A 15,255-nucleotide genomic window follows, 5' to 3' on the forward strand; every position below is an offset into this window, starting at 1 on the left:
CGCGAAACCCGAGCAAAGATGCAACCCGTTGTTGGGTGTGCGGTTGCACAGAGTATAATTCCACCTATTTCGACGACCGGTCGCTGTACACGGTGAGCATACGACGACAACGTCGTGCATACGTGCGCACGCGACGTGTAAAACCAGAGAGGAATCCCCGTGTGCCGGACAGAGCCCGGGAGCCCGTTTACTTTCTAAAAGTTCCCCCTAGGTGTGCGGTGCTCGTCCGGTATCCTCCAACCCGGTGACTTCGCGTTTCGCGATCGGCCACGAGAATACCGGCGTCAACGAGCGACCGCTGACACCAGTTTCGCTGATTTTTCACCACCGCCGTGGCTGGATGTTATATCACAAACTACGGGAGTGCGGGAGATGGCGGTCAGTGTCGTGAGATATCTGCTCCTTGTTCTCCTGGTTTTACTGCAGACTCTCCAACACCGTAAGTAATAGTCAGCCGGTCGTCGGCCAACGGTCTCGCGGCTGGACCGTTGCTCTAATCCCGTACTATTCCCGCACAGTCGAACGCCTGCATGATCTACACGTGCTCTGATCAATACTCTGTGACATCCTCAGCAATTACTTGGCGATTGTCGGCAAACGCTTTCTTGCTTCTGGTGCTGCATTCTTCGTCTTCTTCGCGTGGTTAGTAGCACGCGGTTGTTGCTAATATGCCTATAAAACTTCTTCATTATTTACACGTACTCCGTTCCGTAAATCTTATACCCACAACGTGTGCATTACATAATTCTTACTGTTGAAGCTTCCAATTGCAAGTCATGTCTTTCTGGAATAATCTTGAAAGCGTGTCATAAGAATTGCAACTGGTTTCATCACGATACGGTATCATTGTATGTCTTTCGACCCCCGGTGAAGCTAGCCGCAATGATTACGAAACGTTGAGAAGAAAATTTGTAAAAGAACACGGTTCACAGTCGAAAGCCTTAATAGCGAGTATTATAATTCCTTGCCGGTTACTAGTAAACACTTTCTCGCTTCTCTCGCCACTATCTGTCGCTACCATCTTCGCCTTCTTCGCATGCCTATTCGCGTGCCGTTGCGAAGGTGCCTGTCAAACTTTTCCATGATCCACGTGTGCTTCGATCAACAAGTAATGTGTGACGCACACAATGGCAGAGCGTGCATGCAGGTGTTTCTAGTTGTCAGTGAACATTTCGAGTTTTCCAAGAATTGTTGTTCTAGTGTCATTTTCGTTGCAGTCTTCGTTTCTGTGCTTTCGATAAAGAGCTGAACCGCGCGAGAAAATCTAGATTCTCTTCGTTTAACGTATTCAGAATTTTGTCCAAAAAGTCGTGTCAGTGTTTAACTGTAGGACCACCAACCACTAAATACTACTTATGTATACCGGTTTATAGTAACGACAAAACTGGATTTATTGAGATTCGGCACGGTTTTTATTATAATACTGGAGTGAAGTTGCTCATCGGACAATGTGAATGTAGTGTTGAACAACATAAATGTAATTGTGGACGTCAGAATGTTTTGGAAAATCGTCGTTCCGAAACATTCCCGTGTCTGCATCAGTGAAGTCGCTTGCTATACACACAGTTCAAGTATAGATTTGTCTATAAATAGAAACAACAGCGGTTAAACTCGAAAGTGCAAGCAACGCGTGGACCGATTACTGAACCGTAATAAAATGCGTGGCCAACTGAGGTCGGTGGTTCCGAGAAAAAAGAAAAACAATCGGAACGATAGGTGTCTAGACCGGACGACCTTCGCCTATTTTTCTAGTTTTCCCCGCAACGATTCAATGATTTACTGCACGAAACTTGCTGTGTGGTATCAATTATCTACGGTCGATCGCGTCCAAGCGATAAATCGTGAAATCACGGTCCGCTCAGAAACGGATGATCGTTTGCAGTCAAAATTGAGCGTTAAAGAAACACTAACAAGCTGTGTGTTTCTTCGTAGACGGTGCGAGTGCGGACACTAAAACGTTTAAGGACCTGTTCAACAGTTCGTCCTGTGCGAAGCCGCCCTTCGAGTGCCCGCATCCGCAAATCGAGTTTTATTTGTACACGAGGTAAGTCCTCGAAAACTTTATTTTTATCCAGCTTGTTTGTTCCTTAGTTTCCTGTTAATTACAATTAGAAATCTTCGCGAAGTAAATATAATATCATAGAACTATTATAGATAAGTCAACGGTGTTTAGAAAGATATTAATAAAACGATAAATGTTCTTTTTCTCTTCTCAAATATAAAATATTCATCTGTTCACAATTATGTAAACAATTTTATCAAGTAGTTTGGCAAAGAAAAAAATTTCCTCTTCTAGATGATTAAATTCCTCTTGAGATGACTCCTTCAGATGATTCTGTGCTTTACTGAAAAGAGACGAATCATATTTTGACTATTGCTTTTGCAGTCAACGGAGATGTTTTCCGATTTAATACTTTTTAGCACTAGGTTACAAAGCATTAAAAGTGACTATTTTGTATTATTTTATGAAAACAACAAGACTGCGTTTATTAATATTTTTAGCGGTTATCGGAATATATATTCAACGAAATAAATTCATCGAGTGCTCATCTTTACAATTGTAGTAATCGTAAACTGAAATTATTTAAATAAAAAGAAATGTTTAATATACCACGTTTTTAAGACGGACTGAAAAGTAACAAATAATACCCCTCTAGGGTCAGATTATACTAGGTACTCTGCGTGCCTCACAAGAAGTCCTCTGACAGGAATTCGGCAGTAAGCCATCCGAATGGGTCATTCCACAGGAACTTTTGGTTCTAGCTGAATTATTAACTTTCGGTTCTGTCGACAGAACTTGTTCACCCTGTTCTTTACCCTGTGTAAACGCTAGACACAAAAACTTGTTTACCCTGTTTTTGTGTCTAGCGTTTATAGACCCGCAGCGTCTCACCTACTGTCCCTGCCTCACGAGAAGTCCTTCGAGACGGCACAGGGGCAAGGGGGGTCCTCGCTCGCTCCCAATGGTTACGCTTTGACGTCACACCCTTTAGCCGATAATTCAGCTAGAACCAAAAGTTCCTGTGGAATGACCCATTTAGATGGCTTACAGCCACATTCCCGTCGAATTCCTGTCAGAGGAACTCCAGGGGACTTCTTGTGAGGCACGCAGAGTATACCTAGTATAATCTGACCCTAGAGGGGAATTATTTACTACTTTTCAGTCCGTCTTAAAAACGTGGTATATTAAAAATTGCTTTTTATTTAAATTATTATTTTCTGCTTTCTAGTCTTGTGCGTATTGCCATTCGGTTCTGAACTATGTTTAAAGTCTCAAGTCCCCAGCTCATCTGGAGGTTAGTTTAAAATCAATTGCAAAATTTGTACCGAACGTGGTAAAAATGTGGAATCCGTCATTTTGACGTGTCTCGTTGTTCTGGCGTTAACCATCGATGCTCTGACCTGTATAAAAATGATAAGCGTCGCGCAAAAGTGTTGTTCGGCGTTTCAATTTTCGGGGAGGTTCCCATTTTGCGTCATTCGAACGCCGTTCCTCACTTTCCTTCGGCGCTTGAAAACCAACCGGAACGCCGCGAGGAAGAGCCTCGGACGTAAGACTCTCGGTTTCAAGATCATGATCATTTTGCCGTGTACTGAAAGCGGCCTCGTTTCGAGGTTCACCTTTCTCCGATAGCTATAGTCGCGTCGGTCTGGCGTGTCTCGGATACTTTTACTCGGCCGGCTTGCACTTGCGTTTCCTTTCTGCGACGGCCTCGCCATTTTTCTCCTGGAAATGCAGGTTATCGAAAGTGATGAGCGGTCCGATCGAATACCTTATGCATTTTTCAAGCTTTTATTTATTTTTTGAACTCTTTATTTTCGAATTCGGCAACGGTGTGCGGGAACCCGAAATTGTAGTCGGAATCCCAAAAACTTGCAGTCACACAATTACAATCGATTTTTGCAGTTTTAACTTCTCGAGTACCTGAATATTGTAAACTTTCGGGTCTTCAAACCGCATGTTCTTAATTAATATACTCGGCAGTGCGACCAGTTTCAGTTTCATTGGAGAGATGATCGAAGAGGAGAACGTGACTTTCTATCCACAGTAACACTCCTGTTTAATCGCTTTTTTTTCAGAGACACGCAAAAGAAACCTTTACGCTTAGACGTTCGAAGATTCGAGTCACTTCATTATTCCAAGTTCAATAAGTCGCACCCTACGAAAATCATTATTCATGGTTTCGGCGGCGGGAGGAACTTAATACCTAGTCCAGATCTTCGGAAAGGTAATTTTTAACAAACAATTCCTTAGATTGGCTCATGCGAGTTGCGTTAACCCTCCAGTGCATCCGCCAGAGAATTCCTGAATGCATTACTTTTTTACTTGCACCGATTGCACGCGATAAAACATTCTTACGCATTAAAAGATCTGAGTTGGTTAGAAACAAAAAATTGTAAAAAATGTACAGAAAAAAATTGCACTAGACGGTTAATTAACTTTCGAAGGCCCGTATCGGGTCTATTCAGACATCATTTTATCAGATTTCGAATTTTGGACTAGTATTTCTTTATATTAGAGCCTACAAGGCGAAAAGATTAGTTGATTTATCGGTATTCAGTTCTGCAACTTAAAAAAAAACATACAGCCAGACTTATTTATGTGTTATATAAAATGAGCATTAGTAGAAACATATATAACCAGTTCTCAAACATTTAGAAATTGTATAATTTTAATTTGTTTAGAAAATAAACTTCAAGACTTGAAATATTAATTGTTAGCATACCTAAATAATAAAAAAGAGTCTATACATACTGACCCGTTACGGGGCTCCGCAGTATCGCCGAATATTTTTACCACGTCAATTTTGAAAAACTACTATTAATTGATCAAGATTGATTGTACCTAAGTCTTGTCTTCGCAAAGGTTTAATACGAGCGATGTATCTGTTATAATTAGGTAAATTGATTAAGCTAATTACTTCATGACTACGATATAAATTATACTTTATCTTCATCCACGGCAATAATTGTTTTATAAGAATTATATACGGCCATTGCAGGGATGGCTGCATCGTATAAAAATAATAAAATACGTATGAACTTATGTCTTACTTGAACATTAATTTAAATTATAGCGATCTTCGATATTCCAGTAACCTCTGTACTTATATATATATAACATAATATCATCCAAAGCGTTCTCAACGTGATCACCTTGAATTTTAATGTGTGCAACTGAAGTATTACCGATCATTATAAAATCATACGCTACGGGTCGATCTGGGTTAGCTATTACCACCAGTTAGGTAGAAATTGCTCGAATTATACGAGGATTGATCTGTATAAATTAAATGACTATAAATCAGAGATTTCTGACATTTAATAGATGGTTTTCTTTATCTTCTGCATAAAATATGTTTAGCATTTATGATATCGGTTAAATTTTAGTAATTAGAATTGCCATTTTCATACACCCTGGAAAGAGAACTGAATTCTCGTTGATTGTAGAGTGGGTTTCTTCCTCATGATATTTAAATGCATTAATCTCAGAAACTTTAAATCAATTTATACATCGATTGTTAAAAGCTTGGGAGACGTTGAATATTCTGATAGATTAAAAGCTGGTTTTCAGTCGATTAATAACTATAATTTACGATTTTATCAAGAGTTATCGATAATATCAAAATATCTGTGACTGAATGTAGAAAACTTTCTTCTTATTGTCAGTAATGCTCGAATGTTTAACATAATCGGAACGTATAAAATAGCGTTCGATAGAACGAATCGTAACCTAAGAAGAAGAAAACCCGAACGGTAATCATTTCTTGTTGTTAGTTAGCAAGTTTCATTGAATCCTTTACGGATCAGCACGACCACGGACCATAATTCTTTCTCTGCTGGCATATCTGGCGTTCTCATCCCTCGATGTATGAAACTTTCGATTTCAGCGTATTTCACGCGAGGCAATTACAATATTATAATCGTCGATTATGGTACCTTGGTACGCGAGCCCTGTCTATCGCAGATACAGTGGGGTCCAGATTTTTGTGCTCGATGTATTGCTCAATTGGTAAGGTACTTGAGGGATCATCCACGTGGCACGGGTGTGGAGAACATACACGTGCTCGGATACAGCGTGGGTGCGCATATAGGTGGCCTAATTGCGAATTACTTGCCCGAGGACAAGCTTGGAAGAATCACAGGTAACTTATGCAATCTATTACCCGTAGAAGTTCATTCGGTGCCTAATCACTAGACTAGGGTGCAATTTCAAACAGAAGAACGACTAACAAAATCTAAGTATATCAATGCATTATTTTCAATAATTTAATATTTTTGAAACTCTTGGGCCGCCCGATCAAGTGGCCCGCACATCCCTAATCATACTCAGTAATACTTTGATGAATGTGAACATTTTCAAAAGCAGGAAAATTTCACAAATGTGTTAGTGGAAGGTTCATAAAGAAACAATTACAAACACATGAGTTTTGCTATTAGGGGTACGTCTCTTTCGCACGTGTCGAGGCATTGTTCTATTTCGAAACGGATATTTAAAAGTGATAAAATCGAGAACAAAATACAATGCTCTGCATCAAATCTAATTAGTTGTTATCTGATGCTAACGATTTTTTTCCGTGTGCTCTCGACAGGGCTCGACCCGACAATATTTTTTTACATGAATGGCAACCGGTCGATGGACTTGGACGAAACAGATGCATACTTTGTCGACGTGATCCACACCGGTGCTGGTATTTTGGGCCAGTGGGGGCCAACCGGACACGCGGATTTTTACGTGAACGGGGGCTCGAGTCAACCCGGATGCGCGACGTCTTCTTTGCTTCGTAAGTACGGGTTTTCACACCGTTTTCTTTCCTTCTGGTCACCAGAAAGAAACTCATTAGATCCTGCACGCGATCTCATTTCTTCGCAATTACGTTGCGCTAACTTAAGGAAATAGTTTCGTTTGAGTGAATTAAGAGAAAACTTCCGCCGAGTAGATAAATAAATAAATATGTAAGGCCACATATTTTTATTGTTGATTTGTCTCAAACTTTTTAATCTGAGTGGATTAAATTAAATAATAGCTTGTAATAAATTAAATTCGATTTTAATCAGATTATCCGTATCATAATTTTGGAGATTTTGTATAAAATTACTCTGCATTTTAATAGAGTGCTTTAGAACACCTGGTGTAGTGTCGAAACGAATTTGTTGAACGATGATTAATTTAATTTTTGTTGTTTTGTCTCGGCCATTATTACAAGTGCAATAATAAATCTGCGAATCTGCGTTTAATGTAGACACGATTTTATGTAACTGGAACTTGGTGTTTTAACAGAGACCTTGTCATGCGATCACACAAAGGTAACGCCTTATTACATAGAGTCAATCACGACAAAAGTAGGCTTCTGGGCAGCCCCGTGCGGAAATCTTTTCTCCTACCTGATCGGATGGTGCAAACCGCAGCTGGAAGAATATATTCTGATGGGAGAAGACGCCCCTCATACGTAAGCAATCTTTACCGTTAAACTATACTTTGAATCATAAGTCGTTAGTCCTCCTAGTCCTGAAAGAGTGAACTATAGAAAGATTTTGTCAAGTTTCTTTTTCGTGAAGTTTCAAGAAAATTAATGGGAGCATGTTTCTGTTGCCACCCAATTTTTATATATGAAAATGTGAATACGCGAAAAAGACTTCGACCGAGGATCACGGAATTTGACGATCACGGAACATAAGATTACGTTGAAAATTCACAGAGCTCGAGGCATTTATTATCTGTCAACAAACGCACAAAAACCGTACGCCCTCGGTCTTCCCGGAAAAAGCCAACAAACGACAAGTCGGAAGCGATCGTCCTACCGCCAGTATTGAGCTTACTGAAGCAACTGATCAACATAATTATAGAGTAGCTCGTATCTATAATTTAGCCGTAAACATTGTACATTACGTTTCCCGTTATCTCTTTGTACAATTTTTAATTAGTTCTTACATAATAAACTATTTTTGCTACGCAGCCTTCCGTGAATCTCGTGTCCCATCGATCACAATGCATCGGTAACTAGCAATGTGCACGATGCACATTAGTTTGTACCATTGTAATCTAAGAGCTTTCACTTTTTGTACCGTAACGATTCTGTCGGATTGTTTACCGAGTTCGTAACAACATAATGCTACTCGTCTAGTCTCCGTAATTTTACAATGTAATAGTTTATATTGTTATGTAGTACTTTACTGTCGTACCGTTTTCTATTTAAAATCGTTTCTCGAACAGGGAGGTTAGAAAATATCACGCCGTTCTTGCCGGTCAAAAATGCTTGAAATCGCTCAACTTTACATGTGTATAATTTTTGAACGAGTGAACTCCGCGCTTTAAAACTTGCATTTTTGGATTTTTCACGGCAAAATCTGCAGGATTGTATGAAAAAAGTGCAAAATTTTTGGTCCCAGAAAGCGAAGTTCAGCCATTTCTGTGATCTTATTAAAACTGTTTTTCTCGCATTTAACATTCTTAAAACCTGTTATAGTAATGATATTGTACGTACTTACCACGTTGTTTTATTATACAACTCGTCCGTAACTTGCATTTCTTGTTTGCAATTTCATCCCCGTGATTTTACAATAAGTTAAGCTTGCACCAAACTGAACAAATTGTTATGATATTGTCGGTGAAATCAGACACATTCTAATGGATAATAGAATAACACCGGTTTATTATAATTTTCTGTTTATTTTGTTATTAAATGTTTAGGCATTACAAATTATGACTAAGCGTAAAATGGACATAACAATTTTTAAACACAATGCTCATCTTGCTGCTTCTTTCGTAACGCAATGTTATTTTATTTTATTCTATTTGATTCTTTTTTGTAAGAAACTACTAACATTAGTCTACGTAGACCAGTATCCTTGAGAAAGTGTACTAAGTAAATGATACGTTAGTTCTTTTCTCAAATGATAAGGGTATTTAGTTAGCTTAGAAAATAAAGTTGTCCACCAAAGGTGTCAGTTTGTTTTCCAAAATCAACATGTCTGTGAAATTTCCTAAATTACTTGTACATACATCAACATTTTTTAATTAAAACGATAAAGAGACCAGGGTTACTGAAAAAGTAAACACGTAAGGAGAAGTGGTAAAGAATGAAATTTAGAAGACTGAAATTGTACGTTTCAAGACTATCGATAACGAGAAAAATGATTCATCTGAAACAGACTTTATGTTAACAACAATATTTATTACATAATAATTATATGATATAGTAATAACTTCTATGGATGTACGGTACACTGTAGCGCTAAGTCTTAATGATATATAATATGCAATGGAATGATTACAAGTTGTTAAGACATTCACGTTTCAAGCTGGAGACGCTCAGGACATTTTGATCATTTTAGAATTGCATACAGTTCTCTCATTTTTAAGGAGAATGATGCTGCAGCAATCATGTTTACGTGATCTGAACTTCAATTGTCTGTATAACATGTGTATTAATAAATATGCTTCGAGTACTGAAGATAGGAATCAATTCTCTACGCTCTTACAGCGAATAACGTAATGTCTACGATAAAAAAAAAACTGGACAGTTCCCGTTGTTCGGTGAAAAATAATAAATCTTCTAGCATTGAGTCTTTCTTCTGAGAACCAGAACGATGCTTCAACGAGGTGTGCGCTTGAGATTTTTTTTCTCTTCTTTTAACGTTATGTTAATGTATGTTTAGTTAGATTTATATCTTCTGAATCGTTGTTTGATGCTGGTACAATCTATCAATGTTTCATTATATTGTATATCTTTGCGTTGGACCCTTTCGCAACGGCAACGTCTTCACAAAGAGTTCATTATCATCGAGTAACGGAAATCATGTCAATTGAAAAGCCATCGACGAGCAATTTACGTGGTCACACGTTGCTAAACAAATGAAATCTGTGGTGGCGTCGGCGTGATTCGAAAACTAAATTGTTGACTACTCAAATTCGTCTATAGTAGTGATAATAATAACCGTTGTAACAGTAATGATATAATATTTGTATAGTTATTTGTATTACCGGTAGACAATTGCGTCTCTAAATGATTATCGTCATTATAGATCTTATGCCGATTGTGAATAGCTGGTGAATGATGCGTTAGGTGTTCATATTAATTGCAAACATGTTTACTTCGAGAACTTAACATTTATTGATTAGACCCTTCAATGAAAATTCATATTCGTGGACAGACGTAATCTGGAAATTTAGTCAGACAAGGTAAATAGTTATATTAAGTTTCTTTTGTGTAGAAAAGATTTTCTATAGAGAAACCTATAATTTGATGTAAAGAAATTTATAATTTTATATAAAGAAACCTATGCAAGAAATTTTAGAAATTTCTTTTCGTATGCCGCATGATCAATTTATGTAATCATGTTTATGTACAATAACTGCCCAGTGCAAGAAGAGCATTGGATTACTTGTAGTAAGTATTAACGAGTGATTCCACAAATCTAAATAAAACAAAAATGAAGAGTAACAAAATTGAAACGGAGTCTCCACCACAATTACTCCTGGTTTCGACATTATTTCAATTTGTTAAATCATTCTTCCACACAAAGTCAAATTCCCTGTATGAGATTGAAAATTGCTTCAGAGATAACGTTATATTAAAATTGTTCAAATCTACGGGCAATCGTATCAACTTGAAAATTGGACTCCCTAATTATTCCTTTCTTCTCTTAAGTACTTTTATCCTATTTATCCTATTTATCCTTCTATCCCATTTATCGTGTATATTAAAAGAAAAGAATACTTCGTTAGTGACGAATCACGGTGAGGAGATACAAAACGATTTGCTATCTTGGAACGCCATTAGCTGCATTTCTGGCGTCGTTTTACTCGCGGAGAAACAAGAATCAAATGGTCGAATTTGTTTTACCATTGGACTGAATTGTTTTAACCCCTGGACGACGGTCCTTAGGGTATAATATAATTGACATAATTGGGTGACATAATTGTCCTAGCTAATAGTAGCTATGATATGCTCGTGTAAACTGAAAGAACTGTGAATATTAAACTCTGCAGAATCTGTAAAGGTTAACGGAGTAATCTCTACGATAAATTTTAATGGTCTCATTATATTACAACGCGTTAAACTGCTCGGCTTGTACCAATTAATTTGAATTAGTACTCGAGAACAATGGAGAACAATAGAAAAATTAACGTGTCAACGGTCAAAGAGGCTCATCGTCCAAAGGTTAAATTGCATCGATATTTCTGTTTCTTTACATTTTAATTGCATCATCGTGTTTCGTCGCTACGCGTAATTTTGAACTGACGCGCAGATTCATCGTAGACGATCATTAATAACATTAACCTGACGGGCACGTTCACGACGTATTGTTCCGGTCAGCGTTTCGCAGTTACACGGTAAAGAAGGTTGAATAACCTTAGGACATTGTTAACAGAAACGCACCATGCTCGAAAGACTGGCGCAGTCCACGTTCACGAAGAAAACAAAAATGATTGTTGCAGGACCAAATGATTATCCACGGGAATACCAATCGAAGATAAAAAAAATTCCATGATGTTTTCGATTCAATTTAACATGACGAGTCATTCATTGGAAGTTGATGTCATCTTGCTACTGTCACGAGCATTTATGCGTTTTGTAAAAAATCACAGGCATCGAGGTCTTAGGCACGTACTGTACGTGCTCATGCTACCGTAAATTCACTTCCAACTTCGTCAAATGCTTTCGAGCGTGCTCCGATTGCCAAACACAGTGCAGATATTTTTTATTTTATGTCGTCATTCCTTTTTATTATGTAAATGAGTCATTTTTACGGACAATTTGCTAGGATACATTCGATTTTGTGTAATAATTTTCGTAGAAAGAAAATGATATGTTATGTAAGAGATATTTAAATAAATAATAGAAGAAGCGCATTGGAACTGAAATTTATAAAACTGACATAATCTTGCCTAAGAAAGCTAGCGAAATTCTTTGTTCTTTTAACTAGTATATCAGTGGCATTCTTAGTATATCACGAATCTTTTCGTTACTGATAAACATGTACCGCGAAATGGAAAATAAAAGACGATCTGCATGAATAATTTATTATTTCGAGTGCATGCACGATGTACTTATTTTACTGCACGAATGAAAATATATATATCACTCATATATCTTTTATTAGAAGCCTCTCGAGTAGACAATTAAAATAACGTTTTCGAACTACAAATTTCCACGGGAACGGTTCGATCGTAATTTCTGAATGATAAACAACACATGGGCGTAAAACACTCAAGAACATTCAAATACAATATAATCTTTTATTTCTATGACCTGTTCGAAGAACGTAACAAGTAGCGTTAACTTTTAATCAGCACAGTCTGCTGGGAAAATGACTATATGTAATCCCTAGAAAGATTGTAACCGTTCTTTCGAAAACCTTCCACGCATCGAACTCTGATATAATGGAGATAATATTACTGTTTCAAAAGAACACGGATAAATCCATTAAAAAATTACGAAATAATATTGTTGACGAATATCCAGAAGAGTATTTTCACAGTGCGAATTGAAAGACACAGACATTCCTTCAAATATTCAATTGTAACATAATAAAAAATATATATGTATGTATATATATATATATATATTGGCTTTTTCTCGTTAAAATTGCGACTTTTATGAATGAATTTTTTTCGAATTGTCAGATTCTTCGATTCTTCTGATCAGAGTGGTTTGAACGATCGTTCTAAATACGTTTAAATGGAGATGTGCCCGCTACTGTAATGAGTGCTCGTTCTGTGGTAATAAATTTGGCTTGTGGCTCGTTCGTTTCCCTATATCGTTTAGCTATTATAACTATAGCGTCTTTAAATGTGACATCGCGAACGGCGACATCGATCGATTTTCATACACCAGTGGCGCTACACACGGAAATCATCATTTCGAAAGCAATGAAAGGCACTATTCGGACGTTACATAGATACAGGTAGCGCCGATAACAATTAGAAAATGATATGGTACACGCTTCCGCAGCCCCGTATTTACAGTTACGTTGTCGTGTTATCCGCGCGCACGCGCGCGATTCTACTGCTCGCGAGAAGTTAACGCGATTATCGATCTGCAATTATGTACGCGATCCCGCGATATTCTCACTGTCGTTTACGCTTTTACCAACTATCGGATTATCGATCGCTAAAACGCGCGATATCATCCAGCCGGCGCGGCGATGTAACCTTTCAATAGTTGATTCTACGTGAAATGCTCGAACTTTAGAGCGCATCCGAGGTTTCGTAAGTTTAACGAGTTGCGAACGCCAATCTTATCGAACATGTTGAAAAAAAAATTATTGGAGCTACGGCTGTAAACCGGAAGACGGACGAACAAGTGCAATATTTTTCTTTATAGAATACCTTCGATATTCTTAAAAATAAATGAACCGAAGTATCTCTTTACACGACAATGAAAGACATGCTCAGTCTTGCACTCTACTCTGTTTATGGCATACAGTCGTGCAAGAGGGAACGTTGTACGCGAATTCTGACAATATTGAGTCACACGATGGCAAATCGATTAACTTTGCAAAATGAAAGTAGAGAAAATTGATGAAACAGTACAAGTTCGTTGTTAAATTTATTTTTGTCGGTTGGTGATATCAAGCCTAATTATCAAAGCAATTTATAACATATGTAAATGTCAAAAAATTAGAATGCTGTTTGATCGATTTGGCCAGTGAACAGCTCAATTGTTTAACGACGATCGCAATCATTCTTTAATACATTTGCCTATTTCTGCTGTCGATGTAACAATAGCCAGTGGCAATTGTGGCTAATCCATTGTAAAACCGACGTGAAATTGTACATGAAATTACAGCGTCAGTGTTCCGTCTTGCATGACAAACTTATGGCGGTGCAAACAAAAGCGAACGACGAGACTGAGCGTGCGTAATGGCATTCAGACTCTGATGTGTTTTTTTTCAAGGAAAATGCACTGGCACCGGTATAAATAAAATTTGGTGATACTTGATGAACGTCGCTAAACAGAAACTGTGGATGTCGTTCGTGTGCGCGTCATTCGGGCGTACAATGCAACAACGATATGTCTTACTTCAAAATTAATTTTTATTACTTCAAGATTGATTAAAAATTATCCTTATCTCGTATTAAACGCAAGACTATTCTACGTATATTTAATTACATATTCATATCCGCGGAAAGATGTCGAATGAAAAGGAACGATTAATTTCCAAACTTAACTTTCACATAGAATTAACTGTTCTCTGGTCGTTCGGCTACTTTGACGACGCTACTACAATACTACCGGTTAGTTCAACGATCAAACGTAAAAGAACTCGTGAATAATGAGGACACTGTATACAATATAACGAGTCTCTCTATTCAAGATCTCGCACGTTAAATGTTACGATTTCATCGAAAAACTCGTCGTTGGAGAGTGTTTCTCTAGATCCCCTATGGGTTTATGCTCGTTGTAAATTCTTAACTACAATTCCTTGGAATGTACGCTTTTCATTGCATACGAAAATACAAAAAACCCCGGTGCAACGTATCAAATGACAGGTGAGAAGCGATGCCGTGCCCGATCATTGTCGTGTGTAACATGATTGGAGGTCGGTGTTTTCTGAACCAATTTTTATTTTGAACCTGTAAATCTGTTTCACATCAGTCGGTTCTGGACAAAATCAGATAGAGAACAAACACGTTCGTCGACGGAGAAACCAACGATCTTATACGTCCATTTCCCGCTTGTGCAAGCAGCTCGTGGCAATCTCGATCGATATCGGGCTCACGACGCCTTCTTAAAACGGTTAAACTCTCTTAATCTCTCGTTTAAAGTTTCTCTCTCTCTCTCTCTCTCTCTCTCTCTCCCTTTCTCTCTCTCTCGCTCTCTTTTCTCTCCGTTTAAGTACAATGCTGCCGTAAAGTACGTGACTCGGACATGCTACGGATACAATCGTTTATGATATAATTGGTCCTGAAAAAATGATAGAACCAAACCTGGTTGAGTATAGTGATCCATGCATGCTCGGCGCTTCTGCAGGAGTCCGGATCCCGATCTTGATCCAGGTGTTTCGGTCACGGGACCCGGAACAGGGGGAATGGAATGATATGGATTCCGGTTAATTGGGACACGTTGGGATCAGGTAATCTGTCCCAGTTAAGTGGTACAGTGTCCATTCGGATTACGAGGTAGCGTACTGTGACCTTTCTAAAATTTTCTATAAATTTTCTCAGATACCTTCAAGTATATAATTCAAGACTTAATGTTACAGAAACTTGGCAATTGTGACAGTGATTATAAAAGTGAAGTAAAT

General features: G+C 38.0%; 1 protein-coding gene across 1 annotated transcript; it reads left to right on the forward strand.

Annotated features, from left to right (window-relative positions):
* The first annotated feature begins 372 nt into the window (after nt 1-372).
* Nucleotides 373-9,398, forward strand: LOC143352710 (phospholipase A1 member A). The gene is made up of 7 exons (XM_076785419.1): nt 373-439; nt 1,933-2,044; nt 4,081-4,229; nt 5,892-6,146; nt 6,594-6,785; nt 7,283-7,451; nt 7,701-9,398. The coding sequence occupies exons 1-7, from the start codon at nt 373-375 to the stop codon at nt 7,813-7,815; spliced, it is 1,059 nt and encodes a 352-aa protein (XP_076641534.1). The 3' UTR covers nt 7,816-9,398.
* The last annotated feature ends 5,857 nt before the right edge of the window (nt 9,399-15,255 follow it).

Source organism: Halictus rubicundus, chromosome 3 (assembly GCF_050948215.1).
Source record: "Halictus rubicundus isolate RS-2024b chromosome 3, iyHalRubi1_principal, whole genome shotgun sequence".
Taxonomy (NCBI): Eukaryota; Metazoa; Arthropoda; class Insecta; order Hymenoptera; family Halictidae; genus Halictus; species Halictus rubicundus.

Excerpts from the sequence above, each read along its gene's own strand:
- LOC143352710 (XM_076785419.1), top strand. The coding sequence starts at position 373 with ATGGCGGTCAGTGTCGTGAGATATCTGCTCCTTGTTCTCCTGGTTTTA. Across the intron at positions 440-1,932 it reads ACTGCAGACTCTCCAACACC|ACGGTGCGAGTGCGGACACT; the intron begins GTAAGTAATAGT and ends GTTTCTTCGTAG. Across the intron at positions 6,147-6,593 it reads CAAGCTTGGAAGAATCACAG|GGCTCGACCCGACAATATTT; the intron begins GTAACTTATGCA and ends TGCTCTCGACAG.